Here is a 15,009-nt window from a genome sequence, read left to right on the forward strand (position 1 = left end):
ACCAATGACTGTTCAAGATACAAGACAATCACTTGCTGTGAGTTATGTATATTTCAGAAATGTTAGCATGTTTGAAAACTGAAGATGCTCCATATTTTAAGTTTGACTAAAATAAATGTTTAAAACATAAAACAATTTGTAGGCTACACAAATTGAGAACCCAGGAGGTTAGCAGAAAAAACATGAACACAGAGAGTTAGGTTTTTATAAAGATCAGCACACTGTTGTTTTCTTTTTTACTAAAGTTGTCACATGTCAACTGGTATAGCAAGCACTTAGAAAACCAGTTCTGTGTCTACTATGAAGCAGAACCCTTAAATAGCATACTAATTTGGAACTCATTAATATCAAACTGATTTGGAACTCATTTGTATCAACCATCTCAAGAACAGTGCATTGAAGATAGAGTATCTTCTTTGCAATGGAGTCTACTCCAGTTCTTTCAACTGTTCAAGCACCTTGAGTTCTGAGGTATTAAATGATTCTTTTGGCCTGGGATATAGCTGAAAGTGGAAAGGACAGACTGATTCACAAGCATCAATATCCATTTAAAAAGGCAATGTAATAGGCTTTGTAACAATAAAAGAACACTTTAAAAATAGCTGTTTGTCAGTTGAGCTACAGCAAAGTATTTACGATGAATTAGCCCTCACAGGAGAACTGCTGAGTACAGAAAATCTTGTGTTCTTTGGGTAGGTGAAAGGGAAGAGACAGAAAGGCTGATGAAATATGTCTCACAGAAAGTTAGAGACAAGACAGGCCTAGAGAGATACAAGATAAGTCTAAAAATGTAAAAGATTTGACAACTATAGGAAGTATAGAACAATAAGAATATAAGTCTAAATTAAAGTTCCACAACGGAGTGAACAAATTTTAAAAAACATAAAAACAACCTAAAAAGGAACATTCTCAAGACAAAAGAAGCAGATACGGTAGTATGCATTGCAATGTCTTGAGATTAAATAACGTTTCAACTGGCCCCGACAGTTCATAAATTCACATGCTTTTGCAACCAAAATACGAGGGAAAGGACATATTAAAAAAAATGAAATGTCTGGTACGCTTTGTTGCCACGAAAAAGCAAAATGAAGAAAATTCCACTCACTTTAGCAATTTTAAATGCTAATTTTTATTTACTGCTAACTGTGCAAGGGACACCAATTCAATACTGTGCAGTAACTCAGTTACATAAGTCCAATATTAAACAATATAGCATACGGGAAAATCTAAAGCTGAGCACCATATGCCTTTGAAACTGATACAATATCACAGAGTGCAACGCAATTTAGACAGTTCTTAAGAAACCTGAAGAGCTCTCATTTAATTTTGTTAGTTATCCAGAAACAAATGCTCTTGGTTTTGTTTTATTTTCTAGAGAAAAGTGGAAGTTAATCAAATTTTGTAGTTTAATATAACGTGTGACATCTAAACCAAGGAAATTGTTTGTATAACTTACTCCTTTTACCCATTGGTACCATAAGTAATATAACATTGACAGGCTGGCTGACAGGAAGACAGCTGAATACAACAAAGTATGCTCAGAATGGGGCTAGTTGTACATTCATCTCGATTTCCTTATTCACAGCCCAAAGCAATATTCCTTTATTACTTTGTAAACTACTATTTTAAATCAAAAGATAAAATAACCTGAAAGACAAGTACAATAGTAACCACGCTAAACACCTAAATCACTTAAACACTAACATAAAAGTTTTTAAAAAAATCAAAACAGCAAGAAAAATGGCAGTGCAAGAATACATACTGCTGAATCTTACATATGCTGAGGTACATAATGACAAGCTGAGGAAGGTGAAGCAATATAGCCAGCTGGCCCAGGATTCATAGCACCATGAATCTGAGGAGAACCACCATACGCCGCACCAATGGGATGCCAAGGGGCAACATAGGAATAATCTGGCACAACGGGAAGGCAGGGATCAAAACCAGGCAAAGGTGGCTGCCCACAGGGATCCGACATCACCGGAAAATAGACTGCTCCATGAGGGACAGGTGCAGGGTCGCCATTTGGAAAGGTACCTGAAACAAAGAATGCATGTAATACACTTTATATACAAAGGTTCACTAAACATCAATACAGATGGATGTTCTTAAAGGTAAAAATGAAATTTAGCACTAACTATAAGAAAGATCGCAGTAACTGCACCAGGAGCACTTTTGATACAAAATGTGATTGAAACAGGCTACTGATATGACAAGATGGCAGCAGAGTAGATGGAAGCTACATTAACCTGCTCCCAGGATCAAACTGGAATTGCAACTAAATTATAGAGGAATCATCCTGAATAACCAACGAACACTAGCTGGAGGAAAGCCTTATAACTAAGGATATATGGAAGAAACCATTTCACCAGAGACTGGCAGGGAGTGCAGAAGAGACACGAGAGGACTGGCTGGGCTCCCACAGTTTGCGAGGGATGTTTCAGTGGCTGGGGAATTCCCCCTAAGAAGAGTGGAGTCTAAACCCCAAACTGGGCTCCCCAGTCTACAGCACCAGAGCGAGGAAAGGACCCAGATAACATCCAGCTGTGAAAAGAAGCAGAGTCTCTGCCTGCCAGAGAGAGATGGCTAGAGACCCAGAGAGCCTCTTAAAGGGCCAACACAAACTTTCATTTGCAGCCACTTACCCTGGGCTCTGGCAAAGGGAGGGCAGAGTGGACTAGGGACATGTGAGGAGAGTCAGAGGCTGGCGGTTCTGAGGAGAGAACTAAAAAACCAGCCACCAGGATCCCTGTGCTGAGTCATTCGCCATATTGCAGAAGCCATCTCTCTCAGGCAGAGCATTCCTCTCCAAGTGGCATTAACTGGCTGGTAAATAATAGCCCTGCCCACAGGAATTGCTCTACCCCACCTTGTGGAGCTCAAGCCAGGCTGTTGAGCACAGCTGTAGGTTATTATCTCAATGATCATGATTAACAACGAAGGCAGGCTGATCTCTGGGAGCTCTGAGACTTTAGCTGACCCTCCACCAGGCCCAGCTGCTGGTAAAAGCAAGCCTGGATGTGCAGCCAGGTTCTTTCTGCACACAGCCAGGCCCAGCAGGAGGAGCCACAAGCTGTGGATCCTTGATAGCTCCAAACAGGTTACCCAGGGCCATTCACAGGTAGTGCCTGACATCGGTCTGAACCAGAGTCTTTGCAGATCTACCAAATAAATAAAAACAAATACAAGGAAGCAGGCAAGATGGGAAGACAAAGAAACGGGCCACAAATAAAAGAACAAGATAATTCTCCAGAAGAGCTAAATGAAGTAGAGTCAATCAAGTAGAGTCAATAGAGTTTAAAGTAATGATTATAAAGAAGTTCAACAGCATGAAAAAACACACAAAAACCATAAAAAGTACCAGTCAGAATTAAAGAACACAATATCTGAAATAAATAATACACTGGAAGGAATAAACAGTAGATTAGATGAAGCACATGATTGAATCAGTGACTTGAGAGACAAGGTAGGAAAAAACACCCAAGCAGGGCAGCAAAAAGAAAAAGAAAAATGAAGAGAGCTTAAGAAACCTTTTAAACAACATAAAGTGTAACAACATCCACACCATGGGACTACCAGAAGGAGAAGAGAGCGAGAAAGGGATCAATAACCTATTTGAAGAAATAATGACCAAAAACTTCCTTGATCTGGTGAAGGAAAAACACAGAAGTCCAGGACACACAGAGTCCCAAACAAGTTGGACCCAAAGAGGTTAACACCAAGACATGTCATAATTAAAATGACAAAGCTTAAAGACAAGAAGAGAATCTAAAAGCTGCAAGAGAAAAGCAGGTAGTTACCTACAAGGGGACACCAATTACACTAGCATCTGATTTCTCAACAGAAACATTTCAGGCCAGAAGGGAGCAGCATGAAATATTCAAGGTGATGAAAAGCAAGGACCTACAACCAAGGTTACTTTACCCAGCAAGCCTATCATTTAAAATCAGAGAAATAAGGAACTTCCCATACAAGAAAAAGCTAAAGGTGTTTGTTAACATCAAACCAGTGTTGCAACAAATATTAAAGGGCTTGCCTGAAGAAGAAAAAGAGAATTAAAAAAAAAAAAGAGGAAATTAGTCTAACAATAAAATGGCACTAAATAAGTTTCTATCAATAATTACCTTAAATGTAAATGTCTTAAATGCTCCAACCAAAAGACACAGGGTAGCTGAATAGATAAGAAAGCAAGATCCATATACATGTTGCCTCCAAGAAATCCACCTCAGACGGAAAGATAAACACAGACTAGAAGTAAAGGGATGGAAAAGATATTTCATGCAAATGGAAAGGGGAAAAAAAGCCGGGGTGGCAATACTTATATCGGACAAATACACTTTAAAACCAAGGATACAGTAAGAGACAAAGAAAAGACACTACATAATGATAAGGGGAACAATCTAACAAGAGGATATAACCCTAGTAAACATTTATGCACCCAACATAGGAGCACCTAAATATGTAAAGCAAATCTTGATGGATGTAAAGTGAAAGGGCAACAGAAATACAGTCATAGCAGGGATTTTAACACCATATTAACATCATTGGCTAGATCTTCCAGACAGAAAAACAACAAGGAGACAGCTGCCATAAATTACACACTAGATAAAATGGATTAAATTGTTATCTTCAGGGCAACTCACCCCAAGGCAGCATAATATACATACTTTTCAAATGTACATGGTTTGTTTTCTAGGATGGATCATATGTTAAGACACAAAACAAGTCTGAAAAATTTCAGGAAGACTGAAAAGATATCAAGCATCTTCTCTGACCATAATTGTATGAAACTAGAAATCAATCCCAAGAAGAATGCAGAAAAATATACAAAGACATGGAAGCTAAATAACATGTAATTACACAATGAATGGGTCAACAATGAGATCAAGGGAGAAATCAAAAGACACCTTGAAACAAACAAAAATGAGAACACAAAAATCCAAAATCTATAGAACACTGGGAAAGCAATCCTAAGAGGGAAACTCATAGCATTACAGGCCTATCTCAAAAAAAAAAAAAAAAAAACCCAAGAAAAAACAAACAAAAGCAAAAAACAAAAAACAAAAAAAAAAAAAACAAGGAAAAGGTCAAATAAACAATCTGACTTCACACTTAAAGGCACTTGAAAACAAACAACAAGCAAAGCCCCAAGTGAGTAGAAGGAAGGAAATAATAAAGATCAGAGCAGACATAAATGAAATAGAGACTAAAAAAACCATAAAGATCAATGAATCTAAGAACTGGTTCTTTGAAAAGATAAACAAGACTGACAAACTTTTAACCAGACTGATCAAGAAAAAAAAGAGATAGGACCCAAGTAAATAAACTCAGAAATGAAAGAGGCAAAACAACTACTGACACCAAAGAAAAACAAAGGAATGTAAGAAAATATTATAATTATATGCCAACAAACTGGAAAACCTGGACGAAATAGATAAATTCCTAGAAATATACAATCTTCCAAAACTAAATCAGGAAGAATCAGAGATTCTGAAGAGACAGATTACACCTAGTGAAATTGAAGCAGTAATCAAAAAACTCCCAACAAACAAAATCCCTGGACCAGATGGTTTCACATTTTACCAAACATTCCAAGAAGAACTAACACCTCCCCCCTCTCAAACTATTTCACAACATCCAAGAGGGAGGGTTTCCGAGCTCATTTTATGAGGCCAGCATTATCCTAATTTCAAAACCAGATAAAGACACTACAAAGAAAGAAAATGACAGGCCAATATCCCTGATGAACATAGATGCTAAAATCCTCAACAAAATATTAGCAAACCAAATACAGCAATGCATCAAAAAAATCATACACCATGATCAAGTAGGATTTATTCCAGGAATTAACATTCACAAATCAATAAATGTGATCTACCACATAAACAAAATGAAGGATAGAAACCATATGATTATATCAACAGATGCAGAAAATGGATTTGATAAAATCCAACACCCATATATGATAAAATCTCTCAGAGAAGTGGGAACAGAGGGAACATGCCTACACATAATAAAGGCCATATATGACAAACCCACTGCCAGCATCATACTCAACAGGCAAAATCTACAAGTGTTCCCCTTAAGATCGGGAACAAGAAGACAAGGATGTCCACTTTCACCTCTCTTATTCAACATAGTACTGGAAGTCCGAGCCACAGCAATTAGTCAAGAAGAAATAAATGGCCTCCAAATTGGAAAGGAGGAAGTAAAACTGTCTTTACTTATAGATTAAATGATACTTTGCGGTACATATATAACGCCAAAGATTCCACCAAGAAGCTACTAGAACTGGTAAATGAATTTAGCAAAGTAGCAGGATACAAAATTAGTATCTGGAAGTCAGTTGCATTTTTACATGCCAATAACAAACTAACAGAACAGGAAACTAAGGGAACAATCACATCTACAATTGATTCAAAAACTAAAATACCTAGGAATAAATCTAATCAAGCATGTAAAAGACTTGTACTCTGAAAATTACAAGACAATGAAGAAGTTACAAATAAGTAGAAGCACATACCATGTTCATGGGTAGGAAGAATTAGCATCATTAAGATGTCCATACTACCCAAAACCATCTAGATTCAACACAATTCCTATCAAGATTCCAATGATATATTTCACAAAACTAGAACCAACATTTCAAAAATTTACATGGAACCACAAAAAGGCCCCACATAGTAACAGCAATCTTGAGAAAGAACAACAAAGTTGTAGGAATCATTCTACCTAATATCAAACTATACTCTAAGGCCATAGTAATCAAAACAGCATGGTATAGGGATAAAAAGAGACACACAGATCAACAGAACAGAACAGAGAGCCCAGAAATAAACCTACATCTTTACAGTCAATTAATATTCAACAGAAGATGCAAGCACATACAATGGGCTAAAGATAGTCTATTAAATAAATGGAGTTGGGAAAATTGGACAGATATGTGCAGAAAAATGAAACTAGACCACCTCCATACACCATACACAAGAATAAATTCAAAATGAATTAAAGATTTAAATGTTAGACTCAAGACCATAAAAATCCTAGAAGAAAACATAGGCAGTAAAATCTCAGATGTTGCTCATAGAAATATTTTTATTGCTGTATCTCCTAAGTCAAGGGAAATGAAAAAAAAAGGGACTACATCAAAATAAAAAGATTTTGCACAGCAAAGGAAACCATCAACAAATAAAAAGACAACCTACAGAATGAGGAACATAGTCTCTGATACATCTGATAAGAGGTTAATAACAAAATTTATAGAAAGCTTACAAAAGTCAAAAAGTCAACACCAAAAAAAAAAAAAAAAAACCCCCCACAAAATCCAATTGAAAAGTGGACAGAGGACCTGAATAGGCACTTCTACAAAGAGGGCCTACAGGTGGCCAATGCTCACTGTCACTAATCATTAGAGAAATGCAAATTAAAACATAATGAGATACCACCTCACACCTGTAGAATGGCTATCATCAATAAAACAACAAACAAATGCTGGAGAGGATGTGGAGAAAGGGGAACCCCTTTGCACTTCCGGTGGGATTGTTCATTGGTGTAACCACAGTGGGATGCAGTATGGTGATACCTCAAAAAATTAAAAATGGATTTGCCTTTTGACCTAATGATCCTTCTTCTGGGAATTTATACAAAGAAATCCAAAACACTAATTCGAAAGAACATAAGTGCCCCTATTCACTGCAGCATTATTTACAATCACCATTATTTACAACAGAAGCAACTCAAGTGACCATCAGTAGATGAGTGGATAAAACTATGGGATATTTAAACAGTGGAATACTACTCAGCCATAAAAAAGAATAAAATTACCCTTTGAGACAGCATAGATAGACCTGGAGAACATTATGCTAAGTAAAATAAGCCAGTCAGAGAAAGACAAGTATCACATGATTTCACTTACATGTAGAATGTAATTAACAAACTGAACTAATAAGCAAAATAGAGACATACTCAGAGAGAGTAGGATGACAGTTATGAGGGGAGTTTAGGGCATGGAGGGAACAAGTAAAAAGATAAAAGGCCTCATGGAAATGGACAACAATTTGGTGATTACATGAATGAGGGGAGTATAAGGGTGCTAAATGGCAATGGAAAAAAATACAATAAAAGTTTTAAAAAAAACAGTCTACCAAAAGATTATATGAACATTTCCTAAGTTAAAAAATTTATACACACAGAAACATACGTATGTAGAGTGCCAAATGTATTCTACCTAGTGATAGCGATTTTGTGAAATGATTGTGACACCGAGACACCAAATACAATAAAAATAAAAATTTGCGAGAATCAAGATGGCGGAGGAGTGAGTAGAGGTCACACTGATCTCCTCCCAGGACCAACCTGGAATTACCACTAAATTGTGGAGAAATCACCTGGAACAAACAACTGAACAATAGCGAGAGAGGAGCCTTGTAACCTCGGAGACAGAAGAATTGGCTTCAGTGCAATCTAGCTGGTAAGGAGTGTGGTACAAACCTGAGATGGCAGGCAGGGTGCCCACGGGCAGCAGCATCAGAAGATATTGAAATGGCCAGTGGGATCCCCCTGAGAAGAGTGGCAGCTAAACCAAAAGCGGGGATCTCTAGCCCACAGCACCAGAGCTCAAAAAAGTACAGAGGAAACAGCCAGCTGTGAAAAGCGGCAGGGCTGTTCTCTGCCAGAGGCAGATGACAGGAGATGCAAAGAACTGTTTAAAGGGCCAATGCATAAATTTTTATTTGCAGCCACTTACCCTCGTCTGTGTCAAAGGTCAGGGGACAGCACACTAGAGATGCCTGAGGAGACATTGGGGAAGCAGGCTTTGGGGAGAGAACTGAGAGTACAGCCAGTGGGATCTCGGTGCTGATTCACCCCCCATGTGGCAGAAGCCATCTCGCTCAGGCAGAGACCACTCCCCGTGAGTGGCACCAGCCTCAAAGGACCCGATAGCCCCGCCCCCAGGTGGGATCCCACCCCACCCTGTGCTGTCTAAGCTGCCTGCTGAGTGCAGAATGGCAGCCACAGACAGTAGATCCTTGCCTAAAGGGGGTGCAGAGATGGCTGGAGACACTTGAGGAGAGACTGGGGACAGAGGCTTTGGGGAGAGAATGGAGAGAGTAGCTGGCAGGATCCCAGTGCAGACTCCTCCCCCATACGGAAGCAGCATGAAAGGATACAACAATGCTGCCCCAGGTGAGACTCCGCCCCACCCTGAGTTGTCAAAGCCTGCCTGCTGACTGCGAGTGAACAGATTAACAGCTGAAGAAGACAGCCACAGGCAGGAGATTACCGGAAGTCTGGAAGAGACTGCCTAAGGTCAGACAGGGACATATGACATCATCAGAGGCAGATCCAGAAAGTAAAAAGAGCAGTATCCAACCACAGAAGTTCACACTACAAAGTCAGGAAATCGAGACAGATTAACTTAAGAAGCAGAAGCAAAAGAGAACAGTCTCACAAATAATGGTTAGACAAAGAAGTATCTCCCACTCAAAGGGAAAGGAGGAATTCCCAGCAAGAGAAATGAAAGAGAGGCAAGTAAACCATCAGATATTGAGTTCCAAACAACGGTTCTAAGGAAACTCAATGAGCTCAGTGAGCTCAGAGAGAATTACAGGGACACTACGAGGAACTCATTGCAAACTATATCAGCATGAAAAAGGACAGAAACTATCAATGAGATAAGAGGAAATGAAGAATAACATTTCTGAATTGAAGAACACAGTAGAAGGAATCCAAAGCAGGCTAGATGAAGCAGAGGAACAAATCAGCGAGCTGTAGGACAAAGTAGAAAAAAGCTCCCAGAAAGAGCAAGAAAATGAAAAAACACTCAAAAAGAATAAAGAGGCATTGAGGGAAATGCAGGACAACCTGAAACGTAGTAATATCCATATAGTAGGCATACCAGAAGGAGAAGAGGAGGAGGAAGGGATAGAGAACCTGTTTGAAAAAGTCAAGATGGAAAACTTCCCTAATTGGAGGACAGAAAGAGTCACACAAGTCCAGGAAGCACAGAGGGTCCCATTAAAGAGGAACCCATGAGGCCCACTCCAAGACATGTCATCATTAAAATGGCAAATATCAAAGACAAAGAGAGAATCCTAAAGCAAGCAAGGGAGAAAGAGGTAATAACATATAAGGGAGCCCCAATGTGGACAGCAGCTGACTTCTCAACAGAAACCCTGCAAGCCAGAGGCACTGGCAAGAAATATTGCAAGTCATGAAAAGCAAAGGTCTGCAACCAAGACTGCTCTAACAAGCAAGGATCTTAATTAAAATGGAAGGCAGTGTAAGGAGTTTCCCTGATAAAAGAAGGCTAAACGAATACATCTCCACCAAACCAGCACTGCAAAATATGCTAAAGGGACTGCTTTAAGATGAAGAAAAAGAGTCTATGAATACTCAGTTCCTTTCAGAGTTGCCAATACTTGATATTACCAATATTTTCAATACTCATTAATCTGATTGTGACAATGATGTTATTTTAATTGTTCCTTTAGTATATGTTGAAACTAAACCTGTGTTTGTATATATCTTGCCTATTTCTATTATTTTTTAAAAAAGCTTTAAATGACTTTTTGGTATTCTTTATCCATTTATTGATGAAAGGCTTGTAGACCTTTTTTCCCTAAATAACCAAAAAAACAAAACCCTATTAACCATGTTTTAGAGGTGCTGCAACTACTTTCCTATTCTATTCCCTGTCTTTTAACTTTTTTATATGTATATTACTATATACTTAAATGTTTAATATAGTCATATTGTCAATATTTACTTTATAGCTTCTGGGTTTGAATATTTTACTTCAGGTTATGAAAAATATTAGTTCTATTTTCTTCTAAAACTCCTTAGATTCTACATATTGATTTTTAACTCACCTGAATATTTCTTGTATAATGTGTGGAATAGGGCTCTTTATTTGTTTTATTGCAAGTAATAGTGGTCCATGCACCTTATTTGTTGAACAAGCCTTATTTTCCTCCATTGATTTGAAATATCAACTTAATCATATATTATATTGTTAGATAGATTCATATGTTTGTCTCTAGAATTCTCATTATATTTCATTATCTACTTGATTATTTCTGTGCTGGTGTCATGTTGATTTAATTGCTGAGACTTTATAATGGTTTAAAATTTTTTAAATATTTCATTATTAACTTTGATGTTTAAAAAAATAAATAAAATCAATCTGCATTTAAGAAAGAGAGAGAGAGAACTCTCACCTTTTGCAACAACATGGATGAAACTGGAGAATATTAAACTAAGTGAAATAAGCCAGTTGATGAAAGACAAATACCATATGATCTCACCTATGAGTGGACTCTATTCAACAAAATAAACTAAAGAACAAAATAAACCACAGGCACGGCAACGTGGAGCAGACTGAAAGTGACCAGAGGGGATGGGGAAAGAGGACACTGGTGGAAAGAAGGGGAAAGGACTAGACAAAGAACATGTATGAATGACCCATGGACATGGACAACAGAGTGGGAATTGACTGTGGGAGTGGGATGGGTGGAGGGGGGAAAAGGGGTAAAAATTGAGACAACTCTCATAGAATAAACATGATTTATAATTTTAAAAAATAATGTAAAACAAATAAATTTAAAAAATAAAAATGTGCTACAGCTTAAAAAAAATTTGCAAGAGTCCTCCTACTCAATTAAGTTCTAATAAGAGTTGGTCACAATTAAGTTATGTAATAATTTTCCAGTATAAGACATATCATCCAAATAATAATTCTGTTACTTTAGCAATTAAAAACTCAGGTGTGTTTACAGTCCAGTCTATACCTGAAGGTATGTAAAGTTTTGAACAACATTTAAACATTTAAGTGTCATTTCTTGAATATCATTAAGGTACTAGCATCATTTTCTTTTCTTTTTTAAAAAAGATTTTATTTATTTTTAGAGAGAGGGGAAGGTTGGAAGAGAGGGAGAGAAACATCAATGTGTGAGAGAAACATCAATCAATTGCTTCTTGTATGTCTCCAAGTTGGGACCTGGCCAGCAACCCAGGCATGTGCCTTGTCTGTGAACTGAACCTGAGACTTATCACTTTGTGGGATGATGCCCCACCCACTGATCCACTCCAGTCCTGGCAGTCCTGGCACCATTTTAATTTAAAAGCTGTAGGCTATCATGAGTCAATTTCACTGGAAATAAAGGCTGTTGTGATCTTGTTATAGTGACTATATAAATATTCAACAAAAAGGAGTACTTCATTACATGGGGTAACTTGGATTAAGCTCATCCTGGGTAATGAAGACCACTGTCTCATGGTTCCGTACAAATTAAAATAGCTGTACAAAAGGTATATGGTACAGACTTCCAGCCAAAATGGAGGTGTTAGTACACTTCGCTTCCTGGCACAACCAAAAGAAGGATAACAACTAACTTCAAAACAATAAACATCCAGAACTGCCAGAAAATCAAACTGTATGGAAATCCAACAACCAAGGAGTTATAAAAAAACACCATTCCTTCAGACTGTAAGGAGGGGCAGAGACAGGCAGCCAGGGCGGAGAGGACGTGTGGCAAGGCGGGGGCACATAGACCAGGCGGCCCTACATTCATATGCGGATAAACTGGAAGAACAACTGTGGAGAAAGACCACGCAACACAGGGTTCCAGGGCCAGGAAAGAAAGCCTCAAAATCTCTGGCTGTAAAAACCTGTGGAGGGTGCAGAAGCAGGAGAAAATGCCAGTCTCACAGGAGAATACTGGAGGGGCCCACGGTGTCCTTGAAAGTATACAAGCTCACTTACCTGGGAATAACCACCATGGCAGCCCCAGAATGACTCAGTTGTCTTGTGGAAAGTGGGGGGGGGGGTGACTGAATATGGGGCAAGATTTTGACCCAGCAATTCCACTGCTCGGATTATACCCTAAGAATCTCAAATCACCAAATGAAAAGAACCTGTGTAGCCCAATGTTCACAGCAGCACAATTTACAATCACCAAGTGCTGGAAGCAACCTAAATGCCCATCAATAAATGAGTGGATCAAAAAACTACGGTACATTTACCCAACAGACTATTATGCAGAAAGAAAGAAAGAAAGCGCTACTACCCTTTGCTACAGCATGGGTGGAACTGGAGAGCATTATGCTAAAGTGAAATAAGCCAGGGGGTAAAAGACAAATACCATATGATCTTACCTCTAAGTGGAACCTAATCAACAAAACAAGCAAGAAAAATATAACCAGCAACACTGACAGGAAAAACAAACTGACAGTAACGAGAGGGGAGGAGGGAGTTAACGCAGAAAAGGAGAAAGGTCAAGTCAAGGAACACGTATGAAGGACCAACGGAGAAAGCCAAAATGGGGAAGCATTGAGGGTGGGAGGTGGGTGTGGGTGGGACAGGGGAAAGTGGTGATGGGAAAATGATGACAAATGTATCTGAACAATAAAAACAAAAAACAAAAAAACAATGGGTCAAGAGTTGAGCAAACTGCACAGTTCCCTCTATGACCCCTCCCCCACATATCCTGCCCCACACAGGGAAGTGGCTTGCCCGCCCTGGCAAATAGGTACGGCTCCACCTCTTACAACATAACAGGTGCGGTGAAACAAAGAAATATGGCTCAAATGAAAGAACAAATCAAAACTCCAGAAATAGAACTTAGCAAGGAGGAGATAAAAACCTATCAGATGCAGAGCTCAAAACTCTGGTAATCGGGATGCTCAGAGAAATGATTGAGTATGGATACAAAGTAAAGGAAGAAGTGAAGGCTATACAAAGTGAAACAAAGAAAAATATACAGGGAACCCACAGTGAAGGGAAGGAAACAGGGACTCAAATCAATGATTTGGAACAAAAGGAAGAAATAAACATTCAACCAGAACAGAACTGAAGAAACAAGAATTCAAAAAATTAGGACAGGCTTAGGAACGTCTGGGACAACTATAAATGTTCCAACATCCGAATCATAGGGGTGGCCAGAAGGAGAAGAGGATGAGCAAGGAATTGAAAACTTATTTGAACAAATGATGAAATAAAACTTCCCCAATCTGGTGAAGGAAATAGACACATAAATCCAGGAAGCTCAGAGTCCCAAACAAGTTGGACCCAAAGAGGACGAAGCCAAGACACGACATAATTAAACTGCCCAAGATTTAATAAAAGGAGAGAATCTTAAAAGCAGCAAGAGGAAAGGGGAGAGTTACTTAACAAAGGAGTTCCCATAAGACTATCAGCTGTTTTCTCAAATGAAACCTTGCAGGAAAGATGGGGCTAGAAGGAACTATTCAAAGTCATGAAAGCCAAGGACCTACATCCAAGATTACTCTACTGAGCAAAGCTGTCATTTAGAATGGAAGGGCAGATAAAGTGCTTCCCAGAGAAGGTACAGTTAAAGGAGTTCATCATCCCCAAGCCCTTATTATATGAAATGTTAAAGGGACTTATCTAACAAAAAGATCAAAATTATGAACAGAAAAATAACAAGAAATTCACAACTATCAACAACTAAAATTAAAAACACAAAAACAGAAAGTAAGCAAACGACTAGAGCAGGAACAGAGTCACAGAAATAAAGATCACATGGAATGTTATCAGTGGGGAGGGAACGAGGGGGGAAATGGGGGAAAAGGTACAGGGAATATGAAGCATAATTGGTAGGTACAAAGTAGACAAAGAATATAGGAAATGGAGAAGCCAAAGAACTTATACATACAACCCATGGACATGAACTAAGCGGGGTAAGGCTGGAGGGAATGAGGGTACAAGGCAGAGGGGGACAAAGGAGAGGAAAAAAATGGTACAACTGTAATAGCATAATCAACAAAATATACTTAAAAAAGTATCTGGTAAAAAATGCAATAAAGGGTGGTACTTTAATTTTTATTACCATGGGCCACATCACACAACCATACTAAGAGTGAGATTCTATAGTGCTAATATCTCAAAACCGTTAATATGCTTTCAAAAAAGGATGTAAGGAGAGAAAGGAAATTCACATTCCTCACATGTGCCAGGCATAGTATACATATATTTAAGGTCTCATTTAG

General features: G+C 38.5%; 1 protein-coding gene across 1 annotated transcript in view; it reads right to left on the bottom strand.

Moving 5' to 3' along the window:
* Positions 1–1,194: 1,194 nt before the first annotated feature.
* Positions 1,195–15,009, bottom strand: part of ALG13 (ALG13 UDP-N-acetylglucosaminyltransferase subunit) — an 80,173-nt gene continuing 66,358 nt past the window's right edge. Inside the window, 1 exon segment of the mRNA XM_054580358.1 lies at positions 1,195–2,037. Within this exon segment, the coding sequence (XP_054436333.1) occupies positions 1,772–2,037 (266 nt within the window). The 3' untranslated portion in view covers positions 1,195–1,771.

The sequence above is a fragment of the Pteronotus mesoamericanus genome, unplaced genomic scaffold (genome assembly GCF_021234165.1).
Source record: "Pteronotus mesoamericanus isolate MK-2021 breed Mesoamerican mustached bat unplaced genomic scaffold, CSHL_Meso_final contig_58, whole genome shotgun sequence".
Taxonomy (NCBI): Eukaryota; Metazoa; Chordata; class Mammalia; order Chiroptera; family Mormoopidae; genus Pteronotus; species Pteronotus mesoamericanus.